The sequence below is a fragment of the Python bivittatus genome, unplaced genomic scaffold (genome assembly GCF_059951505.1).
Source record: "Python bivittatus isolate LINGU-HERP-01145 unplaced genomic scaffold, Pbiv_v1 ctg000330_np1212, whole genome shotgun sequence".
Classification (NCBI taxonomy): domain Eukaryota; kingdom Metazoa; phylum Chordata; class Lepidosauria; order Squamata; family Pythonidae; genus Python; species Python bivittatus.
The window spans coordinates 34,157,361-34,171,337 of NW_028277058.1; the positions used below are offsets into that span (position 1 = coordinate 34,157,361).

At 36.5% G+C, this 13,977-nt stretch overlaps 1 protein-coding gene across 2 annotated transcripts in view; it reads right to left on the bottom strand.

The window, feature by feature from the left end:
- GUCY2C (guanylate cyclase 2C) overlaps window positions 1-13,977 on the bottom strand; it is an 87,126-nt gene that overhangs the window by 24,524 nt on the left and 48,625 nt on the right. For both annotated transcript variants that reach the window (XM_015887982.3, XM_025166345.2), the window contains 5 exons: window positions 11,983-12,115; window positions 9,924-10,061; window positions 5,758-5,846; window positions 3,396-3,487; window positions 2,596-2,754 (listed from right to left, as the gene is read on the bottom strand). In XM_015887982.3, the coding sequence (XP_015743468.2) occupies window positions 2,596-2,754; window positions 3,396-3,487; window positions 5,758-5,846; window positions 9,924-10,061; window positions 11,983-12,115 (611 nt within the window). The remainder of the gene's footprint in view (window positions 1-2,595; window positions 2,755-3,395; window positions 3,488-5,757; window positions 5,847-9,923; window positions 10,062-11,982; window positions 12,116-13,977) is intronic.

Consider the following 13,977-nt stretch of genomic DNA (forward strand, 5'->3'; position numbering starts at 1 on the left):
GATTGGATCAGCCGGGCAGATACTATGGGAGACAGGTGGTCCCTCAGTAACTAGGCCCTGTGCCATGTAGGTCTGTATAGGTAACAATAAGCACCTTGAATTGCACCTGGAAGCAAATTGGCAAACAGTATAACTCATGAAGTGGAGGTGTTACATGGGCATACCGAGGCATGATACTATGGCTGATGGTATCAAAAGCCACTGAGATGTCTAAAGAGATCAGGAAAGGTGCACTACTCCTGTCCAAGTCACAACAAAGGTAATGGACAAGTAACGAATTCCAGCTCCATCCCATGCCCAGATATGAATCCTGACTGACAAAAGTCCAAATAAAGTATGTATGCTTGTGTTATAGTTAAGACACACTTTACTTTGTTTCACTCTAATCTGCATAATCAAAACCAGTGCTGATAATGCTTATTTGCATATTTATATAGCTACTGTCAAGAACATAGTTTTTTTTCTATTGACAAGAATTTTTCATTTCCTTCCAAAATTCCAGCTGATATATAAAATGTTACATTCTACTACAGTAATACAGCTGGCTCTGTAGAGCTATCAGATGCCTACACCCATCAACTGAAATCATTTTTTTTTTTAAAATTAAAATGGGTAAATTCCAAAAGGCGTAATTCCTATTGTGCCTTTTCCAGTTACTGCATATGCTTCAAATGCAAAGCCAAAGTCATATTAGGAAGCTCATGAAAAATATAACTTAAAATCAAACTTGGAGTAGCTTCATGTTTATGTATATTAGTTTTCCCCAGCCTGGTGCTCTCCAGAAGTATTAGCCATACTGGCAGAGATATCATAGGAGGTGAGACAAGGAGAGTTCCAGATTGGAGCTGTTAATAAATACAATTTCTACCAATTTATGTTAGTTGCTTATCAGTATTTGAAGTAATAATATCATATAGTTCATACTGTATATAATATTTTCTAAGTTTATTAAAGACCAAAGCATCTTCCTAAAAAAAATTTAAACTTTGGTACTTAGTTAAAAAAGGAAAACAGAGATGTAACATAAATAGATCTATAAATACAAAAGTAGAATTAATTGCCAAAGTGTAACGATAGCTATGAATTTAGATTTTTAATACTTAAAAAAAAATCAGATATATTAATGTAGGCTAGTGAATTGCTTACATCAACTGTGAATTGCCATGATAGCTGAACATATTTGGGGAAATAAAGGGGGAGAACAATAATCTTTATGCCTGTTTGTGAGCCTCCTACAGATGTCTACATATGTGTTCATTCTTAGATAATGAAGAAAAAGATAACTTTTAAAAACAAATTAAATATTATGAATCATTGCTATGACTCATTTAAAGAAGACTCTTAACTAATTCTTCTATTTCTGTATTTGAATTATTGCCTTAACTGGCTCAGTCCAGGCTTACTGTAATAGCAGGGAAGCTCTTAGGAGAAGATGTACCCACAAATATGTTGGCATGTCACAGAATACTGAACTGTATGGGGATTTCAAGAATATTATGACCTCTAGATGTGATATCACAAACCTGTAGAATTATATCATAAACTATTATTAATTTAATAAACTCTCAGTAAATGGCTAGCATAAAGGTTAGTACCCATTTTTAGTAACATATTTTCACATCACCCCATGCACGGAGCAATTTTGGACTGCTATACTACTGTAATTTTAATTAATGGTTTTAGAGGACATAATGCACGTTTTACAAAACTTTTCTAAAACTCAAAAAAGTACAAACTGAAACTGAGATTAACAGAAGCAGTTTGAATTTACTAAATCTTGGTTGTATAAAATGCAATTTCAAATTAAGATCTGAGAGGTTTTGTTCCTAAAGGGATCTCCATCATACATGCACATTTTGTTTGCATTTATTATTAGCAATAAATAAATAATAATAATTTACAAAGTTAAGTATATTGGTCTAATTTATGTAGATCCTGAAATGGCATAAATATAATATCACATCGGAAAAAACCATCCATCCACAGACAAGACATTGATGGAATGGCTGGGGAAAGCCAACATAAAAATATATGTTTTAAAAGATCCCTAACACGCATGAGTGTTGGGGCTGGTCCTGGATTACAGCTAATACCGCTGTAGCCATAGAACATTGGCTACAAACATTGCACATGATATTCTAAAGAAAGGCATTCTCTCTCCACAGCTGAACATTGCACATGACAAGCAGGATAATCCAAAGCAGCACTTGGTACAATATCTCTGGCTTTTCTAAAATCTAGAAGTTATTTTTCTGCCCAAGAAAAATCAAGGCTATATGTCCTTTTCCAACAAAATTACTTCAAAAGTGTAAACTTTACATCTCCCCATTTGTGGAAGGATAGCGTATCTCTTGCAGAGGAATAAAGGTTGCATGAAAGCAGAATAAATTTTTGCGTGCTATCTTTACATAACAAGATAAATCCCTGATGCTGTTCACAATTTCACAAGTTTTTGAAAAGACACATATAATTAACATAGATTTTAAAAGCTTGTCCTTAGGTATTTCGACAAGAGACAGGTAAATCTGTTTAGAATCCCTCAGTGATCAGAATTCCACTGCAGTTACAGAATATTTCCTGCTGGATATCACTCACCTTGGGAGAAGCATGAAATTGAGTTTGTCAGCTCTATCTCGTTCTGCTTTGTACAGCTTGGTTCTCTCTTCTACTAAGTGCTCCAGGTTTTGTGAATACAACTGCAGACGTCGGATCAATGTGTCCATATAGCTCTCATTGTTTTGGCTGTGGTAGTTGCTAGGAATGTTGTAAGAACAAAAATGATATTTTTCAAGAAAAATGGCAAATAGAACTTGGTAGAAATTAATCTATAAATGTTACACAGTCAAAATGAACATCCACCAAATCTCTCCATCTGAATAATAATTATAACTTGATTGAACTGACGTGCTAAGGAAGATTTTAGAAGTTGTAGCTAAGTCTTAAAAGAAAAAGAAGTAAGAATATTACTATTTGAAGTTTTAAAGTGCTACATTAGATATGTTAAGATATATTACAAATCTATCTGTCTATCTATCTAGATATAGATATACAGTATATAGATATAGATAGATATATATAGATATCTGTGTGTGTGTATGAATATGTGTATGGAGAATGAGAGAGAGAGAGAGAGAGTAGTCAGGGATATATGTATGGAATAGTCAGGGTAGAACAGCCTATATGATCCAACAGGATTCTTCATCATTAACTTTTACAGTAATTATCCATGTTATTTTATTTGTTTTCTCTTCTTCTTTATTCACATTTACATGTTCTTTTCTCATACATGGACACTTTTTGTCAAATGATGGGGTCTCATTTACCTTTTTCCATGTCCTGCACATTTTGACACAGAAATACATAAAGCCTTGCTTTAATGTTTATTAGTTTCTTACCTAAATATCCTACCTAGAGTAGTTTCAATTTTCTTAAAATCTGGTCTCTTCTCTGGATCTTCTTCCCAGCAGCTTTTCACTAGAAAATATATCTAGCAATGCACAATCCAAACCAGGGTTGGTTAATATATTTTGGGTTCCATGGTAAGATACCAAAATAGCATTTCTCCTTCACATAAACTTAACTCATTTCCCACCCAATTCCCACCTTCATGTCACAATAGAATTGCATCAAACATTAACCAGAACTTCAAATTCCATCTAAGTTTCTCTGTAAAGCTCAATAAGATTAATTAGGTACGTAGGTAGTTTTAACACATCCTGCCTTTCCCCCAAGAGCTTAAGATAGCATATGATGCATTCCTTCCAATTTTTCCCTATAACCACAATTCTGTGAGCTTACTTGGGCTGAGAGAAAATGACTGGCCTAAAGTCACACTGTGAGTTTCCATAGTTGAGGCTGGACTTGAACCTTCCCCAGCATTAGAGCCTTTTCCAGAGAGCTGGGTCTTTGCATAATGTGCCCTAAGTAGGACAATTTGAGCCTGGTCATTTGAGCCTCAAGTGAGCACTCTCGGTAGATTTGTTCAGTGATCCATCCCTTTGTTTTCTTGGCTGTCCACAATATTCTCAGGAGTCTCCTCCAACACCAAAGTTCAAAGGCATCAATACTCTTCCTATCCTGCTTCTTTAAAATCCAACCTTCACTTCCATAGAGTGTCACAGGGAATACCATGGCTTGCACGATTCTGGTCTTTGTAGATTTGTACATCACAGCATTTGAATATTTTTTCCAAGGCCTTCATGACTGCTCTAGCAAGTGCTGGTCTACGCCGTATTTCTTGACTGCTTGTTCCTTTACTGTTGATGATTGATCCTAAAAAGCAGAAGCTATCCACCACTTTGGTATCTTCATTGTCAATTCTAAGGCTGGTGTTCTACCTGTTGTCATTAGTTTGGTCTTCTTTATATTTAATTTTAATCCCATTTTTTCACTATATTCCTTGACTTTTATTACTAGAGCTTGCAGGTACTTTGCATTTTTGGCTATCAGGGTAATATCATTAGCATACTGCAGATTATTGATGTTTCTTCCTCTAATTTTAAATCCATGCTAATTTCCTTCCAATCCAGCTTCCCTTACTATATATTCAGCATATAGGTTGATGGAACCAATATTTTCTTCATATTCTGTCCATACTGTGGCTTCCTGACCTGTATATAAGTTTCTCATGAGGCCAATGAGATGTTCTGGGATTCCCATTTTTCTGAGCACTTTTCACAGCTTGACATGATTGACACAATCAAAGGTCCTTCTGTAGCTGATGAAGCACATGCTAACTTCTTTTTGGTATTTTGGCTTTCTCAGTTATCCAGTGTGCATCAGTAATAATGTCTCATGTTCTTTGGCCTTTTCTAAAGCCAGCTTGAACATCTGGCATCTCTTTTTTCCTTGAAGGGCTTTAATCTACATCGGATGATCCTAAGCATTATTTGGTAGCATATGAAATTAAAGATATTGTATGATAGTTTGCAGGCTCTGTTAAGTCTCCTTTTTTTTTTTTTGGTTTGGTATTGGAATGTAGATTGACCTCTTCCAATTGGTTAGCCACCTCTCTCACAGTGTTTAGGAAAATGGCAAAAACACATCTTTTCTGCCAAGCTTTTATGTTAATTGGTTTTAATGATACTGATTTTATTCTTGTATTTTGTTTCATTGTTAATTGTTAATTGTTAATTTTCCTGTTTATAAATCCACTTTATGTTCCTTAAGTGTGCAGATAAAGTGGATATATAAACAGAAAAATTGTGTAAAATTGAATGAATGAATACGGCTACCAGTTATGAGCTGCAAAAATAGAAAAAGCCACTTGTCTAGTGGTCTTCCAGATTTTGTAGCCCAGTTCTGGTAGCATAACTTCCCCATTGTTCTTACGTCCCCAAAGCAATTGTTACCAGGCCTTTTTCTCTCAGTGAAGCACCAAGACTAGAAATAATTTCTGTTGGAAAAAAAATGGCTAGAAAAATATAGAGGGGTTGCTTTCATATTTGTTTAGATGTGTAAAACATCCTTTAGCTGCCCTCTTCTGCACTTGAATTCAGCTGCTATGTAGGAATTTGGCACAGCCCACATTCTAATAGTGGTAATTAAGTATGAGAGGAATTACAGTTGGAGGAAAGTTAATTACATTTTGCAGGTCTCCACTGAAGTTGTTAATAGAACCCCATTACATGGTAAAATCAAAAAACACTGGAACCACAATGCGGCTGACACTTCTGTCTGTCAAATCTTCTAATTTCAGCTCATGTGCATATGATACCTCTCTCTAGCAAGAACACTTTTGTTTCAGTTAAAACGTACTTCTTGCTCTCGCTCCCCCTCTGTCTCCAATAAAAGATCTGGCCGGAATGGTCGTGCTCCTTTGCTGCTTTCTACTCTATAAAGTTTTTCTGGAGTGGGAGAGAAAATGTGCAACATAAAAAAACTAAGCACACAAAGACAATGGATATGCTTGCCCCATCCTGGGGAAACTCCCATAAATCTCTTGCTCTTTGGGAATAATGGGATTTGGAATCTAATACATTTGGAGGGTACAAAGAAGTCAGAGCATGAGAACAGAGCTGCTGTAGTAAATAGAAACTGTCAAGGCAATCTTTTATAAACAGATATAGGCTCAAACCTAGCCTTGAATGAACATGTTCATTCTTTGATAAAGATCTGTAGACTGTGATTTTTTTATTTGTGAGGCATGTCAGAATAGAATGCCTGTTAGGGTAAACCAAAGAATCAAGATATTATTACTACATATATATAGTAGTAGGGAAGCAGCATGATGCTGGCATTAAAGCAACTCTTTCCTGATCTCCAGATCCATTGAAGTAAAAGCTAAGAGGCTGAGGGACCAGATTTCCTGTAACATGTTATTTGACATTTAAAATAGTATGCCTTGGCTTAGAGAAGCAAGTCTCACCTCTAGTGAATTATTTTAGAATCAGAAGTTCTCATTTTTGGGGGGGTAAGAGGATAAATATAGTAAAATAAAAGCCTTTTAAGTGATGATGCAGCAGTTTCACATCATACCTTGTTTTTTTATTTGCTATCCTGAACGTATATTTGCTATTCTGTGCTCTCAGCAAGCGAGATATAAATATACTGTAGGTATTATCTTGAAAACTTATTCCCTCTTTCATTCTTCACTCACATCTTCTCCAGTTCTTACAAGCTGATTAAACACGTCAGTGACCTGATAAGATCTTTCAATGGTCATTCTCTTAACTTATCTTACTTAAAATTGTAAGGAGACAGAGTAGTGGGGAGCACTCAGGCTACAGAACACATCCCCAGGAAACACCATATTGGGAATATCTGCTACCGCCTTGGGTACAGTAACCTGATGCTCTTATCAAAATACTTTTGAACTACTGCAATACACTATGTGGGGCTACTTCTGAAGATGACTTAGAAGTTAGAACTGGTACAGGATGCAGCAGCCAGGCTGCTAGCAGGGAAACCTGCTATTGCAGAATAATGCATTCATCACCTATTGATGACTATTGGACAACTATATTTTAGTTATTTTTTAAATTATGGCTTTATGCATGTGGTATGCTTACTTTTGTGAGATGTTTTTATGTTTATGTTGTAGGTTGCTCAGAGTTGTTTGCGTGGGCAGCATTTTTTGTAAACAATAAAATAAATATTATCAAAATAATACATCTTAATGTGGATGTGCTATGCGTGTGTGTGTGTGTGTGTGTGTGTTTCCAATCTTACATCTCCGTTAGCCAATTAAAACCTGATTATATGCTGCTTTACTGCAAATGACTACAAAAGTTTTCAGCAGTTGTCAGACCAGTTCCAGACACAGACTACAAATCCATTGTATCTGAATCCTTTAAAAAAAGGGCTGCAGTTTTAAAAAGCTAACTAGAAAGAAGAATATAGATTTTTAAAAACCTAATACATTCTTATATTTAAAGGCCATGATAGGAATATAAAGCTACTTATGAAGATATGTGGTTTTATTTGTTTGGATTTGAGTATATGGATAGGAAGAGGGTGCATTGAGGAGGGATGAGGGTCTTAGGTCTCTCCTTACAGTTTGGTATCATATATATTTGATGTCCTAGCATTCCTACTTTCACAAATGCTTACATCTTCATGAAACCTGGAACAAATGCATAAAGAATGGCAATATGTCATTGAGTCAGCACCAATCAAAGTGATGCCAAGCATTATACCTTATTATGAACTGGCTCCAAACATTATATAATACTTGCAAGCAGTAGCAACATATATTATGTAAAAGCCGTAAGCCATGTGCTACAGAGAATTCTCTAGAGAGATATTTGTGTTTGGTTTTATTTTTATCTTCCTTTTCACTTCTTTTTTGTTCGTCTCTTGTTATTCAGCTATACTTTCATCCCCTATATTCTCATGTAAGTTATGTTGCGTTTGTAAACTATGCAACATAAATAAATGGGATGAAATGGGAGGTGAGTATGGAGGAAATGTTCTGTATTAAAATAAAGTTTTGGTACTTACAAACGTACTTTTAAAACTTAAAAAAAAATTATACTCACAAAACATTAAACACTTTGTTATTAAATATCAGCTTTCCCCAGCCAGGTTTCCTTCAAAAATACTGGATTTCAACAGAGTCAAGGTCAGTGTAAATTAAAAACACTGGGTCTTTCTTGTTATGAATATTAAATTACTCTGCGCTAGGGCTTGGGTTGTGTTTGGGCAAGATGCAGCGATTGGGCTCTATCCCCTTTGTAGTGTTACCTATTTCCCATGCTTTTGGAGGCCCATCCACACCAGTTGACCAGAAGGACAACACAAAGAAAGTGGGTATTTCTGCCCTTTGTGTTTTCTTCTGTCACTCTCAGCACACTTAGAGAAGGCATGAGAGCAGCTAGCAATACAGAAGAAGAGAACTGGAAGGGAAAGATTTACAACAGAAAGCTTTCTGCTCGAATACGGACAATAACACATGCCCAATGATACTGGCCAATAATATGATCCTATTATTGGGAATTTTTGGAGTAAGCTATCTCAGAAAGCTGTTAAAGGGGAGAATGTAAATCTTATCATTCAATCATTCAGCAAGAACATGTAGTTAGGACCATCTGTAACTGAACAGGAAATTATTAATTTCTTGGGAAATATTGAAATGAAAGAGATCTCCCAGGAAGAAACTAGTTCAGCCATTGCATTTCTTTGGAGTGAGAACTTTATGCTGGGCCTACTTGGAGAGCAAGTGTGTAACCCCTCTGAAATCTTGGCAAATTTTAAGGTCCAAGTATATTCAACAGGGATCTTCATTTCCAGCCTTTGAAAGCTGCCAGGCACGTTTGGCTATTCATAAGTAAGTACTTTTGATTCCAAATCACATAAGAAACTGACATTGTGAAATAACCCAAATATGAAGGTACCAGGAAAGATGTTTTACTAAATGTGTGGGCCAAACAAGTTGGCTTATATCAGTTGATTTATAATAGTTCTTCTAAAGACTGTGCTATGAATATGATTTACTTATAATTTCTGCTTGGCAATATATAAAGGTAAAACCTGTACTAACTAAACAGTATGGCCCAGATGCTTTAGCTGCCTCAGAGGTACCTGTAAGCTTAGGATCCTTAAGAGGTTCACTGCTTGAACTGAAACCAACAATCCAATGTGATATGGAAAAAAAGCCTACTGAAAATTAGTATTAGTTATATAACTGAATGATAAAATAAAGAATTGGAATATCTGATCTTGGAAACTCAAGGTTTTAAGATACATAAAACATACTTATGATTTAAGTGTAATTAATTCATCAGAAACTATTATTTTGTATTTGTTGGACTCCTCAAAGAATGTTTAAAAAGAGACAATTGATTTTTTGTGCTGGCATTGTAAGAAATTTGAAGGCTCTTTAACTGATATGGTTTGGCCTTATGCAGCTGTAGCTTTGTTTTTATTTCAAATCATAGCAAGTGTTAAGAACATTTTGGAAAAAATATAACAGCTAAAGACATAAATGTGATGTTGAACATTGTTGCTAAAACATAGAATTTGTCATTTCATGAAGTTTTGACTGAGCATAGGGCATGGCAAAGAAGATAATCTTATGCAAAAGGAAATAAACTTATCTTCCTGATATTAAGGAATTGTTTCAAGGATATGATTATGTTATCTATTTTTGAAAAGTCTTTATGTACTAAAAATGAGATAATGAAGCAATATATTTCTATATGGTCTCAATTTAATTATAAGCTTAAGGATTAAATTAATTAAATATTGATACTAAATGAGCATTATATGGATCTATTTTTCTTTTTAAATTCTTTTTGCTTTTTTATTACATTTTGGTTAATTTAATTACTATAACATTTATTCTGTCTGTATAACTTGTATGTGTGTGTGTTATACTTTTTTCTATTGGTGGTAATCAGTAGTTCACTATTAAAAATCAATTTTAAAAAATTGTATTAAATTATAAACATGTAGTCACCCCTTTCATTATGTACTATGTTTACCTTTAGAATCCCGACAATGGTTAGTGTAGAAGGTCTCTTTACGCAGAATAATTTCTTGTGCTATAATTCCATAGCTATATACATCACCTTTCTGAGATACATCACCACAACGGAGGTGTTCAGGAGCAGTCCAGAGATCTGATTTACAGAAGGGAATCATGTTTATAGATGTGAGTGGAAAGACAGGGATCTGAGATCTTTTCACAGAATTTAATATATTCCCATATTGGTTTGGATTCCATTAATTCTATGGATTGTTTCATCATGATCAAAAAATATATTTTAAAACTTTTTGTGGAGTATAAAGCTATCAGTGGATAGTCATCATGATAGCCAATATCAGAGATAGTTTCTATCATTAGAGGCTGTTGTCTTTTGTTAGGGATTGTTGTTGCACTTGTGTCCTGCTTATAGGTTTCCCAAGACATTTGGTTAGTCACTGTGAGAACTGAAAATTAAACAATAGAAGTCTTTGATGAAATCTAGCAAGACTATTCTTAACATTCTGAAAATGGATCGAGTACAAAGAAATTTATTTATCTATTTGTTTATTCATATATATTTAATCCATTTAATAATTTAATTTATTTATTTGATTTATACTCTGCCTTTCTGCTCAAACAAGCACTCAAGGTGGCTAACAAAATTTTAAAACATGATACAAAAGATTAATAATGTCTAGCGCCTATTGAAATCATTCCATTATTAAAGCCTGTGAAACAGAAGAATCTTTACAGATTTTCTACACGCTGAGCATGTGAAGGCCAAATTCAATTCCCAAGGGTGTGTGTTCCATACCTAGGAGCTGGTACTCATCAGTTGATGTTAAGACCATCTTTAACCTATTGTGTTTATTCATTTTCTTTGCTGGAATATCATTCTTGGTCAGATGGGTCTAGCAGAGGTTAAAGATCTTTCAGGGGCTTAAAATAGTTTAAGAAACAAAGTTGGGCTGCTTTCCATGGAGCTACACTGAACCTGCTCTAAGGGAGAGGAGACCTGTTGAAATCTGGCTGCCAGACAAAAGCACTCTAACTGCCTGGTATTTGTGGCAGAGTCCCTTGTTGTTCTTGAGGTAAAGTAGCAACACTGAGAGGAAAGGAGTCATGATTTTTATAATATCTTATTTATGAAACACAAAAAGGTGATCAAGATCAGCTTAAGGACACAGGTATGTAATTAAGAAGTAGACCCTCAAGTTTCCTGTTATATTAGTGAGCTCATATAGGATGCAATGAAAAGAAAGGTAGGGGATGGGATGTTTCAACAAATATTTTGCTTCTGCTGCCTCAGAGTCTAAAAAAAAGGCCTGGTAAAACCTGATTTAATCATGTATAACCATTAAAGACACACACTACTTGGCTGGTGTGGGTCTTCCGGGCTGTGTGGCCGTGTTCTTGAAGTTTTGTTTCCTAACGTTTCGCCAGCACCTGTGACCGGCATCTTCAGAGTGCAGGAGCACAGACAGGAGCAGTTCTCTCTGTGCCGGTCACAGGTGCTGGCGAAACGTTAGGAAACAAAACTTCAAGAACACGGCCACACAGCCCGGAAGACCCACACCAGCCATCGTATGCCGGCCGTGAAAGCCTTCAACAATACACACACTACTGTCTCAGTGGCATCATCATGAATCATTATAAATGTTTTCTAGGTCTGATTGACTACAAAGCCCAGCATTCCTAGCAATATAACTGTCATCATGATGCCCTCTTTGGCTCAGAAACCAAAAGGTAGTTAAAAGTAGTGCATTCCCTGCTGCAAAACACGTTGCCTGGTCCTGTTGTATAAGGTGTGGTCATGAGGGACCATGACCTCATGGCCAAACACATCCTTTGTATGTAGGTCCTGGTACATGCAGTCTGTGGCATCTCTGCATAAAGCTGGCAAAACCTCTGCCTGCAAATTCACTGCCAGTCAACATCAATGTTGGGGAACTAGATGGACCAATGATCTGATTCAGTATAAGGCAGTTTCTTATGTTCCCATTCCCAGGGCATGGGTGATATTCTGTTGTTGTTTTTTAAGAGACTAAATAGTTTCTTTCATATTCCTTAAGTACCTTTTTTAGGTGGCAGAATAGAATTGCAGCCAAAATCAGTAATCTTCACAACCATGCGTTTATCAACAACACAATTTGTGGATTTCAGGCGCCCGTGGACCTCTGTTTTGCTTGAATGCAGGTAAGACATTCCCTGTGAAACAGAGTGGCAGAAGGTAATAACATAATATCATTAGTAGCAATTTCATGAGGTGGATGGGGCAGAGGTGGTATAGCTTGCTTTTGACAGTGGTAATTAGATTTCCAGCCCAACCACAGCATTGGCCTAAGAACACTTCTTATGTGATTTCACTCTCCAAGCCAACCCTTCCCAACTTGGCAAGCTGGCAAGAGCTTCCAGGAGCTGTAGTTCCCACTGTATCTAAAAGGCATCATGTTGAAGAAGTCTTGTCTAAAAATTAATGTGAGCTCAAGTTAAGTAGAGGTCCAAGGACCAATCCCTAGCTAAAGAAAATGTCCCAGATTTGCAAGGCTTTCAACCTATTTCTGAAATACATATTATAACTCTGATGAAATTTTAAATGACAAAGATAATCTTATGCAATTAATTGGACTGGGAAATATCAGTTGGTAGTATTTAATAGAATTGTTTCACACTTGCTTGCTGATGTGATACACCTAGGATTCAGAAATGTTAAATGCATAAATTTTTTAAAAATGCATATAGTATTTAGGAGCTTAGGCGAAAATGACAAAACTGCTGCCAGTTCCCATTTGTAGCCTGGGTGAAAGGAAGGCCAAAGCTAAGTCCTAAAATAGCCTGGCTGACAGGTGAATGGCAGCACAGGATTAAGTGGGAAGATGCTTTCTTGATGCGCTGTTTGACCTCCTTACCACTTCATCCCATGCCCTTCCTCCACCTATTTTTAAACATAGATCTACCAGTCTTGCAGAATATTTGTAGTTCCATCTTCAGAAAAAGCCAGAATGACAGATTACCAGCATCAAGCACCTCCACATGGCAACCTGTCACTCAGCCCACCTGAAAGATAGCTAAAGCCTCTGTCCCAGCACCTGCCCAGTTGCCCAAGCTCACTTCACCACCCTTTAGGAAGACTGACTGGTGATGAACATCCTCTCCAACTGGTGACCTGGGAAGGGAAACAAAGGCAGATGAATCTACCAATCACTGCCCTTTACTGCAGGACAATTTACAAGTTGTACAGACAAGGACCATTTCCAAGCCTCATGACTGAGGCAGATTAATGCTCAGCTGTTGGACCAGTGCAAATTATACTGGCACACTTTTCTGCCAACTTAGTGCATCAACTCTTATATTTCAGAATGGAGGAACAGGAGTAGATCAGTCTAGTACTGCTACCTTCCTCTCTTCTACCATCATCTAATAAAATGCTGCTTTCTTTTCATTGTCAGTACAGTATGGGATGGGGGGAAAGGTAGGGAAAAATGTTTCCCACAGATTTGTCTGTATTAATTATTTACAGTACCATGAGAAAGACCTGGCAGCCCCCCCCCCCCCTTACCACTTTTCCTCTTGTCTTGTCTTAACTCCAGGCCCTAATGAAGCTCTCTTATTTTGCTCTTTTTGTACCACAGAACATCGCCCAGCAGCAAAGCACAGAAGAGAACAAAGAAGTTGGGACAAAGCATCATTATTCAAGCAGTGCTTTCTCTTGCCACAGCAAGGGCTGCATTCAACTAAGAATCGCTAGTGAGAAATCACTCACAGCAGGGGTTATACTCCTACACTTATACATTGATTCTTTAATTTTATCAACCTAGCAGGAAGCAAATGCATTTCTAAGATGCCCATAAATTCAGATATCAGACAATAACAGTGGATTCCCAGGAAGTGCTAACCAGAAGGAGGCAAGGTTCTTGCAGTTAGGAATGTGGCACGAGACTCTAGAATCTCAAGTTCTATACCAAGCCAGACAAATATGGTCCATTAGATATAATGGGTGACAGTGACATTCACAACAAGCCACAATGACATTAAAATAATTATACATGCCTCATGCCATTATCACACAA